The 15,225-nt window shown below is 48.6% G+C and overlaps 1 protein-coding gene across 5 annotated transcripts; it reads left to right on the top strand.

Annotated features, from left to right (window-relative positions):
- The first annotated feature begins 44 nt into the window (after positions 1 to 44).
- Positions 45 to 14,874, top strand: UBFD1 (ubiquitin family domain containing 1). 5 transcript variants are annotated; one of them, XR_009535165.1, is made up of 9 exons: positions 45 to 227; positions 413 to 742; positions 1,632 to 1,840; positions 4,462 to 4,527; positions 4,687 to 4,792; positions 6,072 to 6,122; positions 7,676 to 7,731; positions 8,601 to 8,683; positions 11,145 to 11,202. XR_009535165.1 is itself a non-coding variant. In XM_060122674.1 (8 exons), the coding sequence occupies exons 1-7, from the start codon at positions 203 to 205 to the stop codon at positions 8,679 to 8,681; spliced, it is 888 nt and encodes a 295-aa protein (XP_059978657.1). In that variant the 5' UTR covers positions 46 to 202; the 3' UTR covers positions 8,682 to 8,683; positions 11,145 to 11,284. The 5 variants fall into 5 exon arrangements, 3 of the variants coding, with proteins under 3 accessions (XP_059978657.1, XP_059978658.1, XP_059978656.1); XR_009535164.1 differs by lacking the exon at positions 7,676 to 7,731 and having other exon boundaries at positions 46 to 227; positions 11,145 to 11,200; XM_060122674.1 differs by lacking the exon at positions 7,676 to 7,731 and having other exon boundaries at positions 46 to 227; positions 6,072 to 6,142; positions 11,145 to 11,284.
- Positions 14,875 to 15,225: the final 351 nt, after the last annotated feature.

The following is a 15,225-nucleotide window of genomic DNA, read 5'->3' on the forward strand; positions in this document are numbered from 1 at the left end:
CGGGCCCGCCCCCCGGGTTCTTTAAAGCTAAAGCGTGGCAGGGGCCGGGCCGGGGAAGCGGAGGAGGCGGGTCTCCATAGAAACCTCCACCTGTTTCCGGCCAGGCTGTGCGCGATTAGGGGCTGTTACCGGGGCCAATCTCAGCCAGCTCGCCTTTTCCCGGCGGCCTCTGCGGGAGCGGTGGGTGTTGTACACAATCATCATGGCGGCGGCCGGAGCCCCGGATGGTGAGTGTGGAGGGGGTGGCGGGCGCCCGGGTCGGGCCGAGGTGAAGCGGGAGCCCCTGGGGGATGCGGCCTGGCGCGGCGGGGGGAGCAGTCTGGCTCGGGAGCGGCGGTCCGGCGGGCGCCCGGGCAGAATCCGGTCCCAGGCCCAGCCCGCGGCGAGCGCCCACCCCCTAACCCCCTTGCAGGCATGGAGGAACCGGGCATGGACACGGAGGCCGAGACCGTGGCGACAGAGGGGCCCGCGCGGCCCCTCAGCTGCTTGGAGGCCGAAGCCGCGGCGGGGGCGGCGGCCGAGGACTCCTGCGCCGCGCGAGGCAGTCTGCAGCCTGCCCCGGCCCAGCCCCCTGGGGACCTCGCGGCCCAGGCCTCGGTCAGCAACGGCGAGGACGCGGGCGGCGGCGCGGGCAGGGAGTTGGTGGACCTGAAGATCATCTGGAACAAGACTAAGCACGACGTGAAGTTTCCCCTGGATAGCACAGGCTCCGAGCTAAAACAGAAGATTCACTCGATTACAGGTAATCCCCGTGGCTCTGACAGCCTTTCCCACTTCACCTACCTAGGGTTGACGCTGTGCTAGGCACCGCGCTGGCCTCTTTCCTTGCATCAGCGTTCTTAGTGCTCACAACAGTCCTCCCAAGTAAGTAGTAATGTGCCTGTTATTCAGGTGGGGAAAATGAGACCCGAAGTCAGAGCTAGTCAGTGGCTGAGCTGGGATTCAAGTCCATTTCTGACTCTTCGGCCCAAGTTTCTAACTTGTGCTTCTAACATCTCTAATAAAATCACCTAAGGCGCTTGTGAAATTTACAGCTCCTAGGCCCTTCCCCCTGGAGATTTTGATTCAGTGGGTCTGGAATGTGGCCAGGAATTATTTTTAGCAAATGCCTCAGGTACTTCTAATAAGGGAAGTTCAGGAAACACTGTTTTTGGCTCTCATGCTGGCCCCTTCACAGATGCTCGTGTTACTTAGTTTTTTCTTATTTACAGCAGTTTGCCATCCAAAATGATTTTCTTTTTACATTTTCTGCACATATTCTGTAAGCTCCATAAAAACAGAAACCTTATTGGTTTCTATATCCCTGAGGTTTGTGGACTCTCACTTAATATTTGAGTCACAAGATGGTTGAGGAACAACTTGGAATGAATGATAGCTGATATTTATTGATCAGTTATTAAATACCAGGTGCTGCACTAAATGCTCCGTATTTATTATATCTTAGTCCTTAAAACGAGTTCGTACAGAAGGAACTATTGTCATTACTCTTATGAAGTTCTGGAGACTCAGAGAGGTTGTGAATTGCCTGAGTGCACAAAAGTAATTGGCAATAGAGCAGTATTCACTTTCGGGTCTGTTGTGCAAGAATGTTTTTCGTTTCTTCCTTTCACTGTCCTCTACCTTTTCTCAAGGTCTCCCGCCTGCCATGCAGAAAGTCATGTATAAGGGACTTGTCCCTGAGGATAAGACGTTGAGAGAAATAAAAGTCACCAGTGGAGCCAAGATCATGGTGGTTGGCTCCACGATAAATGATGTTTTAGCAGTAAACACACCCAAAGATGCTGCCCAGCAGGACGCAAAGGCCGAAGAGAACAAGAAGGAGCCTCTCTGCAGGCAGAAAGTGAGTCTGTCGTGTGATTGTTGGTCCTGGGAAGTGTGAGGCTTTGTCCTCTCAAGCCTAGGCTGGTTGTATCCTTTCTAGAATAAGCTCCTTTTTGGACAGGGCCCATGATGGAAATTTATGGCAGCAGTTGGGTGCGGCTGGCTGTTGAGTGGAGGTGACAACTACCTGAGATTTGCATCTTTGTCTCATCTGGCGGGTCAGTGTGTCTCAAGTCTATCTACTTTAGGATAAGGCCTTTGTAAAGGCAGGCTTTAGACCAGGTATTGAAATGAAGCAGATGTGGGTTTCTCTCCTATTTAGTGCCAGAGAAAAATGCCACTATTGGAATTAATCCTCCATTTTACACAAGTGCTTGCATTTGTTTTTTTGGCTTGTGGCTTCCCTCACGTCAACAAGCCCTTTTCTGGATAGGCATGGAAATCAATAGCTTTCAGAGGTTCCTCTAAAACTGACTGTTTCAGGAAGCCAAATGAAGCTGACTAGGAAGATAACTCTGCTGATTTTCTTTTTTCCCTCTTCCTGGTCTGTGAAACGGGGGCCTGAATTTTTACATGCTTTGTTGGTCATTTTGGATGGAAGAGATCCAGCCTGTTTTGTGCTCATTGTAGCCATTCAGATTCTTTTTTGTGATTGGGAAAAGTAAGCGTGTTTCACTGTGGAAGGAACTGATTGGAAGAACCATCACTTGTGATCTTATCACCCAGCTAACCCCACCTGTAGTTATGGAGTCTCCTGGCTACTCTTAATGTGTTCCAGGAAAATAGATATTCTCAACTTAATCTGTATCCTGAGGAGAGTAAACCAACCTTGACCAACATCAGTTTCAGTGACCTTAGGCACCAAGGCACATGGCCAACAGTGTGAGAAGGACACAATTTTCTGTTACAGGTCCGTAATCCCTTATATGTGCTTCCAGAACCCCAAAAGAGTCTGAAAACTCAAGTGGTTTTATAAATTTGGCAGCAAAACCTGATCAGAATTAGTGTGAATAGTCATGTTTTGCCCTAGAAATATTAACATATTTGGTAACAAGGTACTGTCCTAGACTTCACAAAGAATATTATGTAGTGTAGTTTAAAACCATATTATGACAAAAAAAGAAAAACTGTATTACGTTTATAAAATTCTTAAAAGTTTTAGACTTTATAAAGTACAAAATATTTGTCCTTAGGCTTTCAGATAAGAGACTGTAAACCTATATTAACATCTAAAATGTGTTTATTTGGATATTTTTGCCTCTAAATATGGGATGATAATGTCTTGTAACTAAATGAGTGCATTTCCATTTTCATATCTTCCTCCGCCGCAATGTATGAAATTGTCAAATAGGAACATGTCAGACATGAATGAGCCTTCCCACTGGTTACACCCTTGGAGCATAAATACAGGTTTTGAGTTACTAATGGTAGCTTAACAGGCTTTAGAAGTGTTCTCCACAGTGAAGGGAAAATACTTCAAAAGGTACTTGTGAGGTATGAGTCCAGTTAGGCTTCTAATCCACGCAGCTTTGTTCCGTTGATGCCGGTTATGAGGCATAACGTGGCCTACTGAGAGGGACCCGTTCTCCTGGCTTTTCGTCAGCTTGCTCAAGAATCTAGGGCTGATATGTAGACTGACATTTTGCTAGTAGTCTGGCAGTGTTGAGTTTATTCCTGCCAGAGGGTTTCCACCATGCCCGTGCGGGTTTAAGCTGGCTCTTGGCCACTTGGTCCGTAAATTCGATTAAATGTTTACCCTCTACCCACTTGTTACCCTACAGTTCTAGCTTGACCAGACAGCGACTGTACCTGTAAAGCCACAGATGGAGAGGAAACAAGACTCAGGCATTTGGGCCAGACAGAAACAGTTTTAGGGGGCCATGAGCCTCATTAGAACCCTTAATGAGCTGCTTCAGACTCCTGAGGTGGGAGTGGGGTTAGAGACTTCTTAATGTCAGGCTTTAGAGTAATCAGCATTTCTCTTTGGAAATGTGGCTCCTGAGCTTTCTGTTTAGCTGGGGTTGAGGGTGGGGTTATGGGGAAGATTTGTGCAGTGGACTGAGTCTCCATTTGTTGAAGGAGTGCCCCTTCTAGGGCAGCTAAGCTGATTCTCAGCATCCTTATAGGTTTCTCTGGGAGTTTAAGTTGACAGAAATGGCTGTCCTGTTTCATACATGCCAGGAGAGCAAGCACCCTTTGTGGCTGTCTTATCTTGATGTTTAATTCTTTCAGTGGTGATTTCGGGGGAGGGGGAGAAGGAAGTGGAGTTTATTTGAATTAGCACTCTGGAAATTCTGATTGCTCTAGAGCTTTGATGTCTAATGTGGTAGCCACATGTGGCTGATTAAAGTTCAGTAATATTAAGAATTCAGTTCCTTACTCATGCTAGCCACGTTTCAAGTGCTTAATAGCCACAGGTGACTCATGGCTACTGTTTTGGACAGCATAGATATAGAACATTTCCATCATGGAAATTTCTGCTGGACAGCACTGCTCTGTAGTGTCAAAGGACCCATATCTGTAGTCACAAAAAGCTTTTGAACCAAAACATTAAGGCTTTCTTCATTCTCTTTTTCAAAGAGGTAATAATAGATAAAATGCAGTCAGCTGTTTCATTTAATTATCTCTTCTGACTTATAGCAACACAGGAAAGTATTGGATAAAGGAAAACCCGAAGATGTGATGCCGTCTGTTAAGGGTGCCCAGGTAAGCCGAACTCCTTTGTGAGCATTCTGAAAAGGAACCAGACCACCTTCTGACTTCCTGAGGTTCCTGCAATCAGTCCTCGAGTCTTGTCCCGTCTTCTTTTCCTGTCTCGCCTTGTTTCTGGTTCCTCCCTCTCTTACCATGCTCTTGTGTCTCCAGGAGCGCCTGCCAGCTGTACCCTTATCTGGCATGTACAATAAGTCCGGGGGAAAAGTGAGACTTACCTTTAAGCTAGAACAAGACCAGCTGTGGATCGGCACTAAAGGTACGGACTGCTCTCACCTCTTCCTGGCTCACTGCCTCTCGTACCCTGCAGGGCGTGGCCTTGGGTGCAATTCTGCTCCTCATTCTGAAATCCTTCTCCACTGTGCTTTGTGTGCTCCTGGCTTTCAGTTTTTCTTTTTGATGCTCGCCTTCTATTTGGACCCTCTTCCCTCATTCTTTTTAGTCTGATCTCAGGGCCAATCCATCAGACATTGGCTCTTCAGTTGCAGCCAAAACCAGAGGTTCCAAACGTGTGGCCTTAGGGCCAGGTCTAGTCCACAGACGAGGGTTTTATGAGTTTACACACAATCTGTGAAAATCGGGAGGTTTCACTGGATCTGATTTTTTTTTTTTTTTTTTGTGCTTCTCTTGAAAAGAAGCAAAAGATCTAGCCATTCTGGACCTGCATTTTCACATGGCAACGATCAGACGGAGCTGAGCAGTGGTTTCAGGGGGTCCATGCTGTAGTCCTCACTGTTTCATTTATCTTTTATTGTAGCCAGCTTTATTAATTTATGTCACCTGCCTGGCTCCTGTATATCAGAGTTTGCCCCTGTACTAGGGACCTGCCCCTCCTTCCCTTCCTGGTTGCCCTCTGCTTCCCCGCCCCTACCCTGCCTGTGCCTGTGAATCAGGCTTGCTTTTTGCTGGGAAGTGTCTCTGACTGTCCTCCCTCTCCCTTCCCCCAGATGGTTCAAAGTCTTGTCAGTTACATTCCAGAATTATTTGTGTCCCTTTCTTTGCCACTCTGTTGTGCCAGTTAACTCCTAGCATCTCAAATCTTGGTCTGTTAAAGCAAATTAACCTATATCCCTGCCCCATCCGGGATCTCTTTTGTCCTGCCCATCTTCTGTACTGGTTTTTCCTCACTGGTTCCTGTGCTCAAAAACCTTGCGCTCTTTAAGGCCAAGTTCAAATGCCTAAACACAGTGTCCCGTATTCTCAACGGTGGGGCCCAGTTTAAGTTTCTGACCTCACTTCCTGCCCCACTTGCATTGTTGTGCCCTACGTACTTCAACTGCATCACTCCCTGAGCTTCCCACCATGCTTTGCACAGCTCATGTCTTTGCTCATTGCTGTGCCCTTACCCAGAATGCCTATTTCCCATTCCTGTTGTTAACAAAGTCTTCTGAGGTCCTACCTAAATGTGCTCTCCTAATGAAGCCTTCCCTGATATCTCCCCCACCCTCCAAATGAATTGCTGCCCCTTCTGTTCATAGAGAGCCCCGTTATATCCTCAGAGCACTCATTACTCTCTGACTTGTCTGTCCCCCTGTTAGATTCCTGGAGGGAACCGAACATGCCTAATTCACCTGTTTCTGGCCAGCACTGTAGGTATTCAGTGTTCGAGGTAAATGGTAAAGAGAAGTATAGGGGATCTCATCGTCTGAGGTTACTTGGTTTCAGGGACAGGCCATTTAGTATGATTCTGCTTAAAATGGGACCAAAGTTTTATGGAAAATAATTGGAGTAGGGGTGATGGGGAGTGAGATTTTAATCATGTGAAATATGAAAATGTTTCTGTTTTCAACCCTATCCTGATTCTTAAAATGAACAAAAATTGAAATGGCCAAAATGCTTGAGTTTTCTAACAAGTTTATGATTCCTTGCTATAGTCTTCATTTCACTTTCGACTCTAACTGCATGGGCAAAGCAAGTTGTGCATAATATTTAAGGGCTTTCCCATCATTCCCAGGGGCCTTTGAACCCTTTAGCAGGTCATTCTCTTCTGCAGAGCCTGTCACATCATCAGTTTTTTTTAATTGTGAGCTGCCCTGCCTCTGTCAGGTCGTCACTTATTCATGACCTTGCAGGTGATTTTGCTTAGTTCTCCACTATTGCATTGACTTGCTGAGAGCCTGCCTCTTCCTAGGCTTGCACTTTCACTCGGGCAGCCTAATGGGAGGCAGGGACTAAGGATGCTGGCCCAGAGGGTGGGTGCAGGCAGGGGAGCTGGACGAGGACTAAGTGTGTCAGTGTTCGTTGGTTCCTCAGGGAGTGTTTTCAGGTTATGAAGTTGTATAGGAGCCAACATCGTAACTGCAGGGGCTAAAGAGAACCTCCCACACGTGAGTTAGAGGTTTTATTTCAGCTTGTAGGAGCAGCTGCCTTTCTGCTTTGGCACAAAGGCAGAGCTCTAGAAGAATCTTGATGTATCAGGGCTTCAGAGCTGTTGAGAGCCGCATTACTCACTAGCCTTGTTAAAGAGCCTGGCCGTGAACATTCATGTCTTCAAGGGTTGACCAAGGCCAGGCTTTCCATTCCCACCCAGACTGCTGTGTCAGTGTACCTCAGGCTTTCTTCTCACTTGGGAGCCCAGTAGTCCTGTCACCTGGGTGTCCTCAGCACTGTCCGAGGAGGACAGCTTGTTCTGGGAGTTGGCTGCCAGCCACTGGCTTCATCTTTCTGCTGACGTGACCATCCCAGCTGCTAGTTGGCCTCTTTCTCGATGGGGTGCTTTACCGAGTGGCACTCAGGGGCTTCTGCGGTAGCGTGTGTAGAAGGCAGCACTGACAGCCTCAGGCCCAGTGGAGGGGGAAGAACGAGCTCCAGGCAGGAACTGGGACCTGTGACCACGTGGAGCCGCCTCGGGGGAGCATGTGCCCTGCTTGTAGGGAACTCGAGTCTCTAATCTAGCTGATTGCTGTCACTCAGGAATGTGGGCCCAGGATTGTTGAATCTTCTGTGTTTTCAAGAGAAGCCAGAAGTTCATATTTTTGTGTGAAATCTCTGGACAATTCAAAATGGCTGATGTTTTTAAAAGTTTCCATCTTAAAGATAAGTGCTGGTCAGGTCCTACCTGTGGGTCACTGTTTTAGAGCCAATGAAAGTCAAAATCTGAATGAACATCTTCAGGTCCCATCTCCTCATCCCCATTTTTCAGAGACCAAGGCCCACAGGATGGAAGTAACATGTCTCGAGTCACCAACTAGACGACAGGTCAGGGCTCTGAGTTCCTGGTTTGTTTTGTCAACTTATTCGTTTTCCAGATTTTGCTTTCTGCAAAGCCTGTAATGAGTTTTCCAGCTTGGTTTCTCCATGTGCTGAGAACTCCTCCCTGAGGTGTCTGCTGCTTCTGGGCGGTGGCTTTGTTGTGTAGGTGCCCCCACCTCTCCTGCCACCAGCCCTGTCCTGCTGCCCTCAGCTCACCTCCAGTCTCATCTCACTCCAGGCATCCCTCGCTGCCTCCTTTTTCTTACCTGCCATCCTTAAACTTGCTGCAAAATGTCTTCTCACCCCATGTGATAAGTGGCATTTAGAGTGTTAATCATAAGAGGTTATGAATGCTCTCAGAGAACTTCTTCAAGTGTGTGTATTTGGAGGGGTGGGGGACCAAGGGAGGGAATGGGAGGGCGGTGAGTGAGCAGGATCAAGGGATAGAAACTGGTCTTAAAGCCCCAAGCATCCCCCTTCCTGTACAAGTCACAGGGGCATGCAGTTGCCTCTTTTTGGTCCCCTTGGCTATCCCAGGTGCCAAAGACCTCAGCCAGGGCTGGGCTTGGCAATAAGGGTGCAGAGGAATTTCTTGGGTGTTTATTAATCATCAGACGTTACAGAGTAACACCAGGCAAGCTATACCTCTGCTCTCAGAAACCTTTAATATACCTCTGTCAAGTCCAGTTCCCCATTTGCCCCTAAGAAGTTCCCAACTCCCAAGCAGGGCTGGAGGTGCACTGACCAGATCTTTCCCGTCGTCCCGAGAGGGTGGGGAGAGATTCCCCCAGCCACGAGCCCTGAGGAGGGACTGCTGAGTCACAGGAGTAGAGCAGGGGGGCCTTTAATAATCACTGTAATCCCTCTTAACTTAGAGCGGACTGAGAAATTGCCCATGGGTTCCATTAAAAATGTGGTCAGTGAACCTATCGAAGGACACGAAGACTACCACATGATGGTAAGTAGCCGGCGTGGCCTGGCCCTCCCTAGACTCCTGCTTCTGCTCCTCTAACAGGGGATGGATGTTTCACTGAGGAGAGTACTCAGTGTTGAGAAGACGCGCAGGGTTAAGACCCTCATGTTGTCTTCCCATTCTTAGAACTTAATCCGTGACCTATTCCTCGTTCTGTTTATTTTGCAAACCGCACCCCGCCCCCAGCAGTTTAAAGGGGAGACACTTTATCTCTGCTGCATCTTTCATATCTGTAATGTTTTGTTTTTAGACCAGGAAAATAAATATAAAGAGGAGGTTAATGGCTTGTGGGTCTTCATTTTAAGTTTTGTCTTGCGTATGAAACAAAACCTCCCACTCGCCTTGGCGTCTGTGAGGGCACCAGGCTGCCCCTTTCTGCAGTGATGTTGCTTATCCCGGGGGGCAGCCCTCGAGGGGCCGAGGACCCTGTGGGGAGGGTGGAGCTGTGACCTGGTTAAGCAAGGAGTTGTGCTCTAAAGAGAGCGGCTGCTCTTTCCCAGACAGCACATCTGGAGGCATTCCCCAGGTCTGCAGAACAGAGCAGGAGTTCCGTGGCGAGACTCCCTGAGCAGCTTAGGCAGACACCTGTCTCCCCAGCACTGTTGAAGGGACTGCTTTAAAAAGGAAGTTCAGCCACCTTGCTCCGAAGTTGCTGTGCCAGAGACCTGAGCTGAGCGGTGATAGGGTGTGGGCGGGGCTGCCTCCCTTGCTCGCTGAGGAGGTGACCGTGGGCGGCGGCGGCCCAGCCCAGGGAGGAGCAGGAGCCAGCGGTCTGGGCTGCGGTTTGGCCTCCAGGGTTCACGGCGCAGGGAGGTGTTGGGAGGTCCGGGAAAAGGGGATCTCGAGGTATGGCGGTTCTCTCTGGGCAGATGACAGGTCCCCTGGCTCTAGGAGGTCAGCCAGTCGTGTCCCCTCTGCTGCCCTGTCGGGGTCTGTCAGCTCAGGGGCTTCGTCAGGCCATGGCTGGCCATGCAGCCCTGGGTGCACAGCTCATGGGTGTCCTCCGGGCAGTGGCGACGACGACACAGGCTCCTTTCAGGCCCTCGGGTGGCCCTTCCGCCACTAGTCTCTGTAGTCTTTAAAGGAGTGCAGGTGATTTGTTTTGCCTGCTCAGTGAATTTTTCTGTTTTAAAAGTTGGATTTTAATATTTTCAGTTGGGCCCCTTCACTCCCTTTCGAAACATCTGTCTCACCAGTTTGACCCGGTAGGGTTTGCAGTCCCAGTTTTCAGACAGCCTGGGAAGAAGGATTTCAAACAAGTAGAGTGGACCATTTTGGACATCTTTTAAGGAGGTGGTGTGGATGGCTAATGCCTTTGTATTTAGTTTAAATGCTGATTTCCCTCTGGAGTCATTGCTGGCAGAGGTGGGTTCTAATCGCCCCATTTCTTTTCTAAACGCCATTAAGTAGCACCTTGGCCTTTGTCTTAATGAAAGTGTTTATTTCCCTCTTTGCAGATGCCATTTCACTAGCTAGATTCACAGGTCACCTTAGAAAAGGGGGGAATGTCACCTTAGAGAAATGTTAAAAAGCATAGAAAAGGACCGAGAGTACTATAACAAACCCATATATCCATCACCAAGAAATGACTATTGTAAATATTTTGTAACTTGTTTTCAATCTTGCTTTAAATAAAAGAAAATATACCAGCAGTGAATATGTCCCCATTGTCTTCCCCTCCCCCCATTGCCATTATCATGATTTATCATGTGGATCCTTCCATCTCTCTGTGCATTTATTTTCACGTATATCCATGACCAAGCTACAGTATTGTTTTGTGTTTTTTCAGTTTTCATAAATGGTATCATGGTATGTATCGTTCTGCAACTTGCTTTTTTTTGGTTCGACATTACGATCTGTCTGTATTAACTCTAGATCCAGTTCATACCTTGTAAAAGTAAATCTAGTATTCATACGAGTAGGTCACTTTTAATTTTGCGTTCCCTTACTGATGGATATGTAGGTTGTTTCCAGGTTTTTATCATTTCTGACAGTGCTGCTTTGAACACTCATGTCTGTTTCCTCCTGCATGTGTGACAGTTTTCCTAGGGCAGTGGTTCTCAAACTGGTCTCTGGATCAGCAGTATTACATCACCTGGGAACTTGTTAGAAATTCAGATCCTCAGGCCCCGCCCCACCTCTCTGGAACCAGGAACTTTAAGGGCTGGAGCCCACCATTCTGTTCTAACAAGCCCCCAGCTGGCTCTGCTGCACGCGCGAGTTCGGGAACCACCGCTTTAGGATCGGCTATGCTTAACTCTCCCACCTTTTTATGTTTTATTTATCCATTTATTTTTGACAGGAGAATGCTCCCCATGTGCACAGTTTTTTTTTTCCCCTTCCCCTTTTAATTAATTCACTTCTCAGCCCTCCCCGTGTTTGTTGTGCTGCCTGCTCAGTCTCCCGACCTCTGAAGTACCGCTTGGTTTTCCTTTTTCCCTTCCAGGCGTTTCAGTTGGGCCCCACGGAAGCCTCTTACTACTGGGTGTACTGGGTTCCAACTCAATATGTGGATGCAATCAAAGACACTGTGCTGGGGAAATGGCAGTATTTTTGAAAGCACTTTCACCTCTGGCCCAGGAGACTGACCCAAAGTGAAGGACATTGCTGGGAGAGGCCTGCAGCATCCCTGGATTTCAGAGTTCTGGAACTTTGTTCAAAAAAAATCTATATCCAATCTAAGGTGATGTGGTGACTGAAGCCAGAGGTGATGTACTTTCACCATTAGCTTAATTTTAACTTAAAATCACCAGTTCCCTTTCTTGCAGTCAGCTTCATACCATTTTTAAAAGTCAATATGGTGGAAATCAATAAATCTGAATTCTGAACATGTTGTGTGGAATACTCTTAAGTGTGTTTGAGAGTAGATCTACCAATTTTGTTTAGAAAGCAATTATCAAAAGCTTTTTGGTTTCTTTCTTTTTTTTTTAAGTGATTTCACCTGAAATATTTTCATGACTCTTTGGTTGCAAACATTTGGACTGCGTTGTGATGAGTTGGGGTGGGTTTTTCCCTCTCTTATATGAAATTGTATGCAGAATGTGGGGTTAGTAAGCCATATTTCTCTGTCCATTGATTCAGAATGAATTCTTTCCCTTTTTATTTTTCCCACTTCCTGGATTGGAATTTATGTTTTAAAAACCCAAAGATGTCAGTTCCTCCTCTTGTACCTCATCACCACTTCCTTTCCTGGCTTCCCTCCTGCCACGCTGCTGCTCGTGAGCACTAGGCGGGAGAGGAAGAGCTGTGGGTCTGGTCGGGGTCGCTCACACTGGCCGTGGTGACTGTTGAGCAGCAGAGTGTGTCGCAGTGACTCCTGTCTGAACGTCTTGCCCTTTGGGCCCCGATCTCTGGGGAGATCCGCTGCTGCTTTGACGGTTGTCTGCAGCCCTCACTGATTCGGCTTTGAGGCCCAGCCTGGCACAGGTGTGCCTGGGTATGCCGACAAAGACCTCTTTGAGAGGAGCCAGGTGGAAGCCAGTTACACAGCCCTACAGCCACAGACCCAGATCCTTCTTTCCTTAGAAGTTTCGAGAAAGTCTTCAGCAGTCCAATGATTCTTTCAGTTACGCGTCTCCATTGGGTCCTTCTGCTCATGTGTTATGTTCAAGTGTCCTTCATCCCAGGTTCAGAGATGCTGCCTTTCTCAAGAAGAAGACATCTGACCTAGTGGGTTGGCCGATGTATTTAAACATCGAAAATGGGATAAATGGCTTTCGTGATTAGCTCTCCCTCTTCTGGTTTTAGCCCTTATGTTCTTCGTCCACGTGAAGTTCTGTTGTCTCCCGATGGCTTGGTTGACTCTGGAATGAGGGACGGTCTCTTGGTGAATGATACCCTTTGTGCTGTTCGCTGTTGCTCTGCCGCTGTCTTTGCAATTCTCGTCTCACTGGTGCAGGCCCTCATAGTAAGGTTTGGCGAGAGATGTTCCAAACTTCACATTTTGGATTCTAGACTGTTACCCCTCATTCTGTGAAATGTATTAGCATGTGTTCGCCTAAGATGACTATTCCTTGTGAGCCAGTTTATGGTGATATTCTGCGCGCTTCCCTTCTAAGCTGTAGTTCAGGAATCCAGCCCATCCAGACAGACTCTTGCTTTTCGTGGTGTAGTCAATGCCAAGTTATGCATCTGGGCAGGAAAACCTACTGTTGCTTTCTTGAGGGGCATAAGTATGTATGGGAAGTGTGTAGTGTTCAGGAAACTGCCTGGTTTTCATCCTTGAAAAAGGAGCAGTGACTGTAGCTTTTCTGTCCTCGTTGGCCCGCAGCTCCTGGAGAAAAGAGTGCTTCTTTGCTTCTTGTTGAAGCCTCCCTCTGCAGTTGACAGGCCTACAGAGGAAGCGGTCACGTAGCAAGAAGAGCGTCACCTCAGTTGGAATACTGCCCTTGCTGTTGGCCGGCGTCCCTGTCCCGGAGGCTTGTCCTGACAGTGCCACACGCCTGCTTTTGGTCTCTTGAAGCACGCGTCTCCGTCCCCAGACTGGCCGCGTGGGTCTGCTCTCTGAGGCCCTTCCTGCCAGGTCTCCTCACTTCCCCCACTTGTGTGGCTGCCCGTGCCACCTGACGCCCCTCCCTCCCGGTGACAGCGTGTGTCCCGTCTGTCTCCCTGCTCCCCGAGGGCCAAACCGCCTCTCGCTCAGGCTGGTGTCATCTCAAGACAGGACCAAAGCCTGTGTGAGCCTTTTTATTTTAAGTAAAATGGTGCTTTTTTCCTTACTTGGAGATATATAAATAATGTAAATGACATCTTTTCATATGGACCTGTCTGAGTGTTGCTTTACAGAGCTCACTAAATCTGCTGGAACCATCTTGGGCTCTGGCTCCCGACTCCGTGGAGACCTTGCTGGAAGCCCCGGAGAGCCGAGGGGGCGGCACCAGGAGCCGCTGGGAGGAGTGTGGGGTGTACAGCCGTGCCTGGGTCCCAGCAGTTCACTGGCTTGTCACTCGGCCCCGTGAGTGGTCGCTTCATCATCTTACGGGCCAGAACGTACTGACTAAACCTGTGTTAGCAAACTGAGACTCTGTGCCCTTCGGTAGCCTCAACGGTGTTCATTTTTCCCTCAGGATGCTTTCTGGGCAGAGCCCTGGCTGTGATCCCCTCGCTGCGGCCCGGGGCGTGCGTGCAGGGCAGGGTGGCCGAGGCCGCTGCTTTCTCTCGGGAGGTCGTGCCGGCGGTCCCCCTGCAGGGCTCGCTCCCTCGCTCGCAGGCAGCCTGCCTTTCCTTCCCTCCCTGAGGCGACTTGGCAGGATGGTGACAAGCTTGTCCCTGCGCGGCCTGGCCCCTCAGCTCTGTTCCGGTCAGTCCGGTCAGAAAATGTAGAAAGACAGTCCCGACACATACTGGAACTCTTTGGTATTAAGTATTTTAATCGATGACGGGCCTTTGGCAAGTAGCATTAGCTCTTTTTAAATGAAGTCGAACTGAACTAAGGATGCACTTTCTCCGGAGTTGCTGCTTTAGATTACAAGGGCCAAGGAAACTTACTTTGCCACGTCTCTGAAAAGTTGCCGTATTTCAGCCGGAAGGGGCTGCCTTTCTTCTTACTCTCACTCTAACCACGTGCCTGGAGGAGCGGTCCTGGGCTCCGCACTTGGCTCGCCCTCTTTGCCGGGGGCAGGGAAGGGCGTGGGTTGGACCCCGGGTGCCAAGGGCCACTCAAGGGCGGCTTGCTTTCCACTGCATCCTCTGAGGGACGCCTCTTTCTCTCCTTGCCTCTGCTCATGCCTGTTGTCTTGGGAAAAGATGGTCCCTTTGTCTTAAGGCTTTGTGAAAAAGTCATCTCCAGTTAGGACTGGCCCCTGTTTCCTTCTCAGAGGGGCCTGGTGGCCTTTCTGAAGTTACAGGCGGTCAGGAGCCCTCCAAGGCGCGCGACATCTGGCAAGTTTACCTGCCAGGCTGGGTGGTTCTACTGCTTTCTGAATTTCTAAGAATCTCTTTGTTTCTTAACCAGTTCTGCAGAATTATTTGACAATATATATAAGTACCATGTTTTCCTTGTGGTGTACGCTCTGTTCTGGTTTTTGTTTTTAATCAAATGCCTGTTTGGGAGGAGATGAACGTATTTAGTCTTATTAGATTTGCGCTGCTGCATTGTTTTTTTAAGTGTAACCTTGACTAGCTGTCTTATTGTTTATCCTGTAAGATTAGTCTATCAATTAAAGTTTGATAATTAATTGCGTCTTCTTTTCCTTACAATTCTTCACGCGCCTAATCTGTACTGGGGATTGACCAACATTTGGAAATGAGCCCAGAGCCATTTTTGGCCAGCTGTGGTGTACCATGTTACTGTCTTATTTGGCGTATAAGTATATCCAAGTTTGTTCCTGCTGAAAATAGTTGATAAAGGGGTTTGATTTGTTTTACACTGTGTTAGTCAAACTACCCCTCGGCAGTCAGCCATGTCCCTGTTAGGGCTGTTCTCCTTGGCCCGGCCCCCAGGCATTGGAGGGGAAGCTGCCTCCCATCCCTTATGCCTCCCGCCTAGCACCTCGTGTGACTTCACTCTTCGAGGACGTGTTTGGTGA

This window comes from Lagenorhynchus albirostris, chromosome 15 (genome assembly GCF_949774975.1).
Source record: "Lagenorhynchus albirostris chromosome 15, mLagAlb1.1, whole genome shotgun sequence".
Lineage (NCBI taxonomy): Eukaryota > Metazoa > Chordata > Mammalia > Artiodactyla > Delphinidae > Lagenorhynchus > Lagenorhynchus albirostris.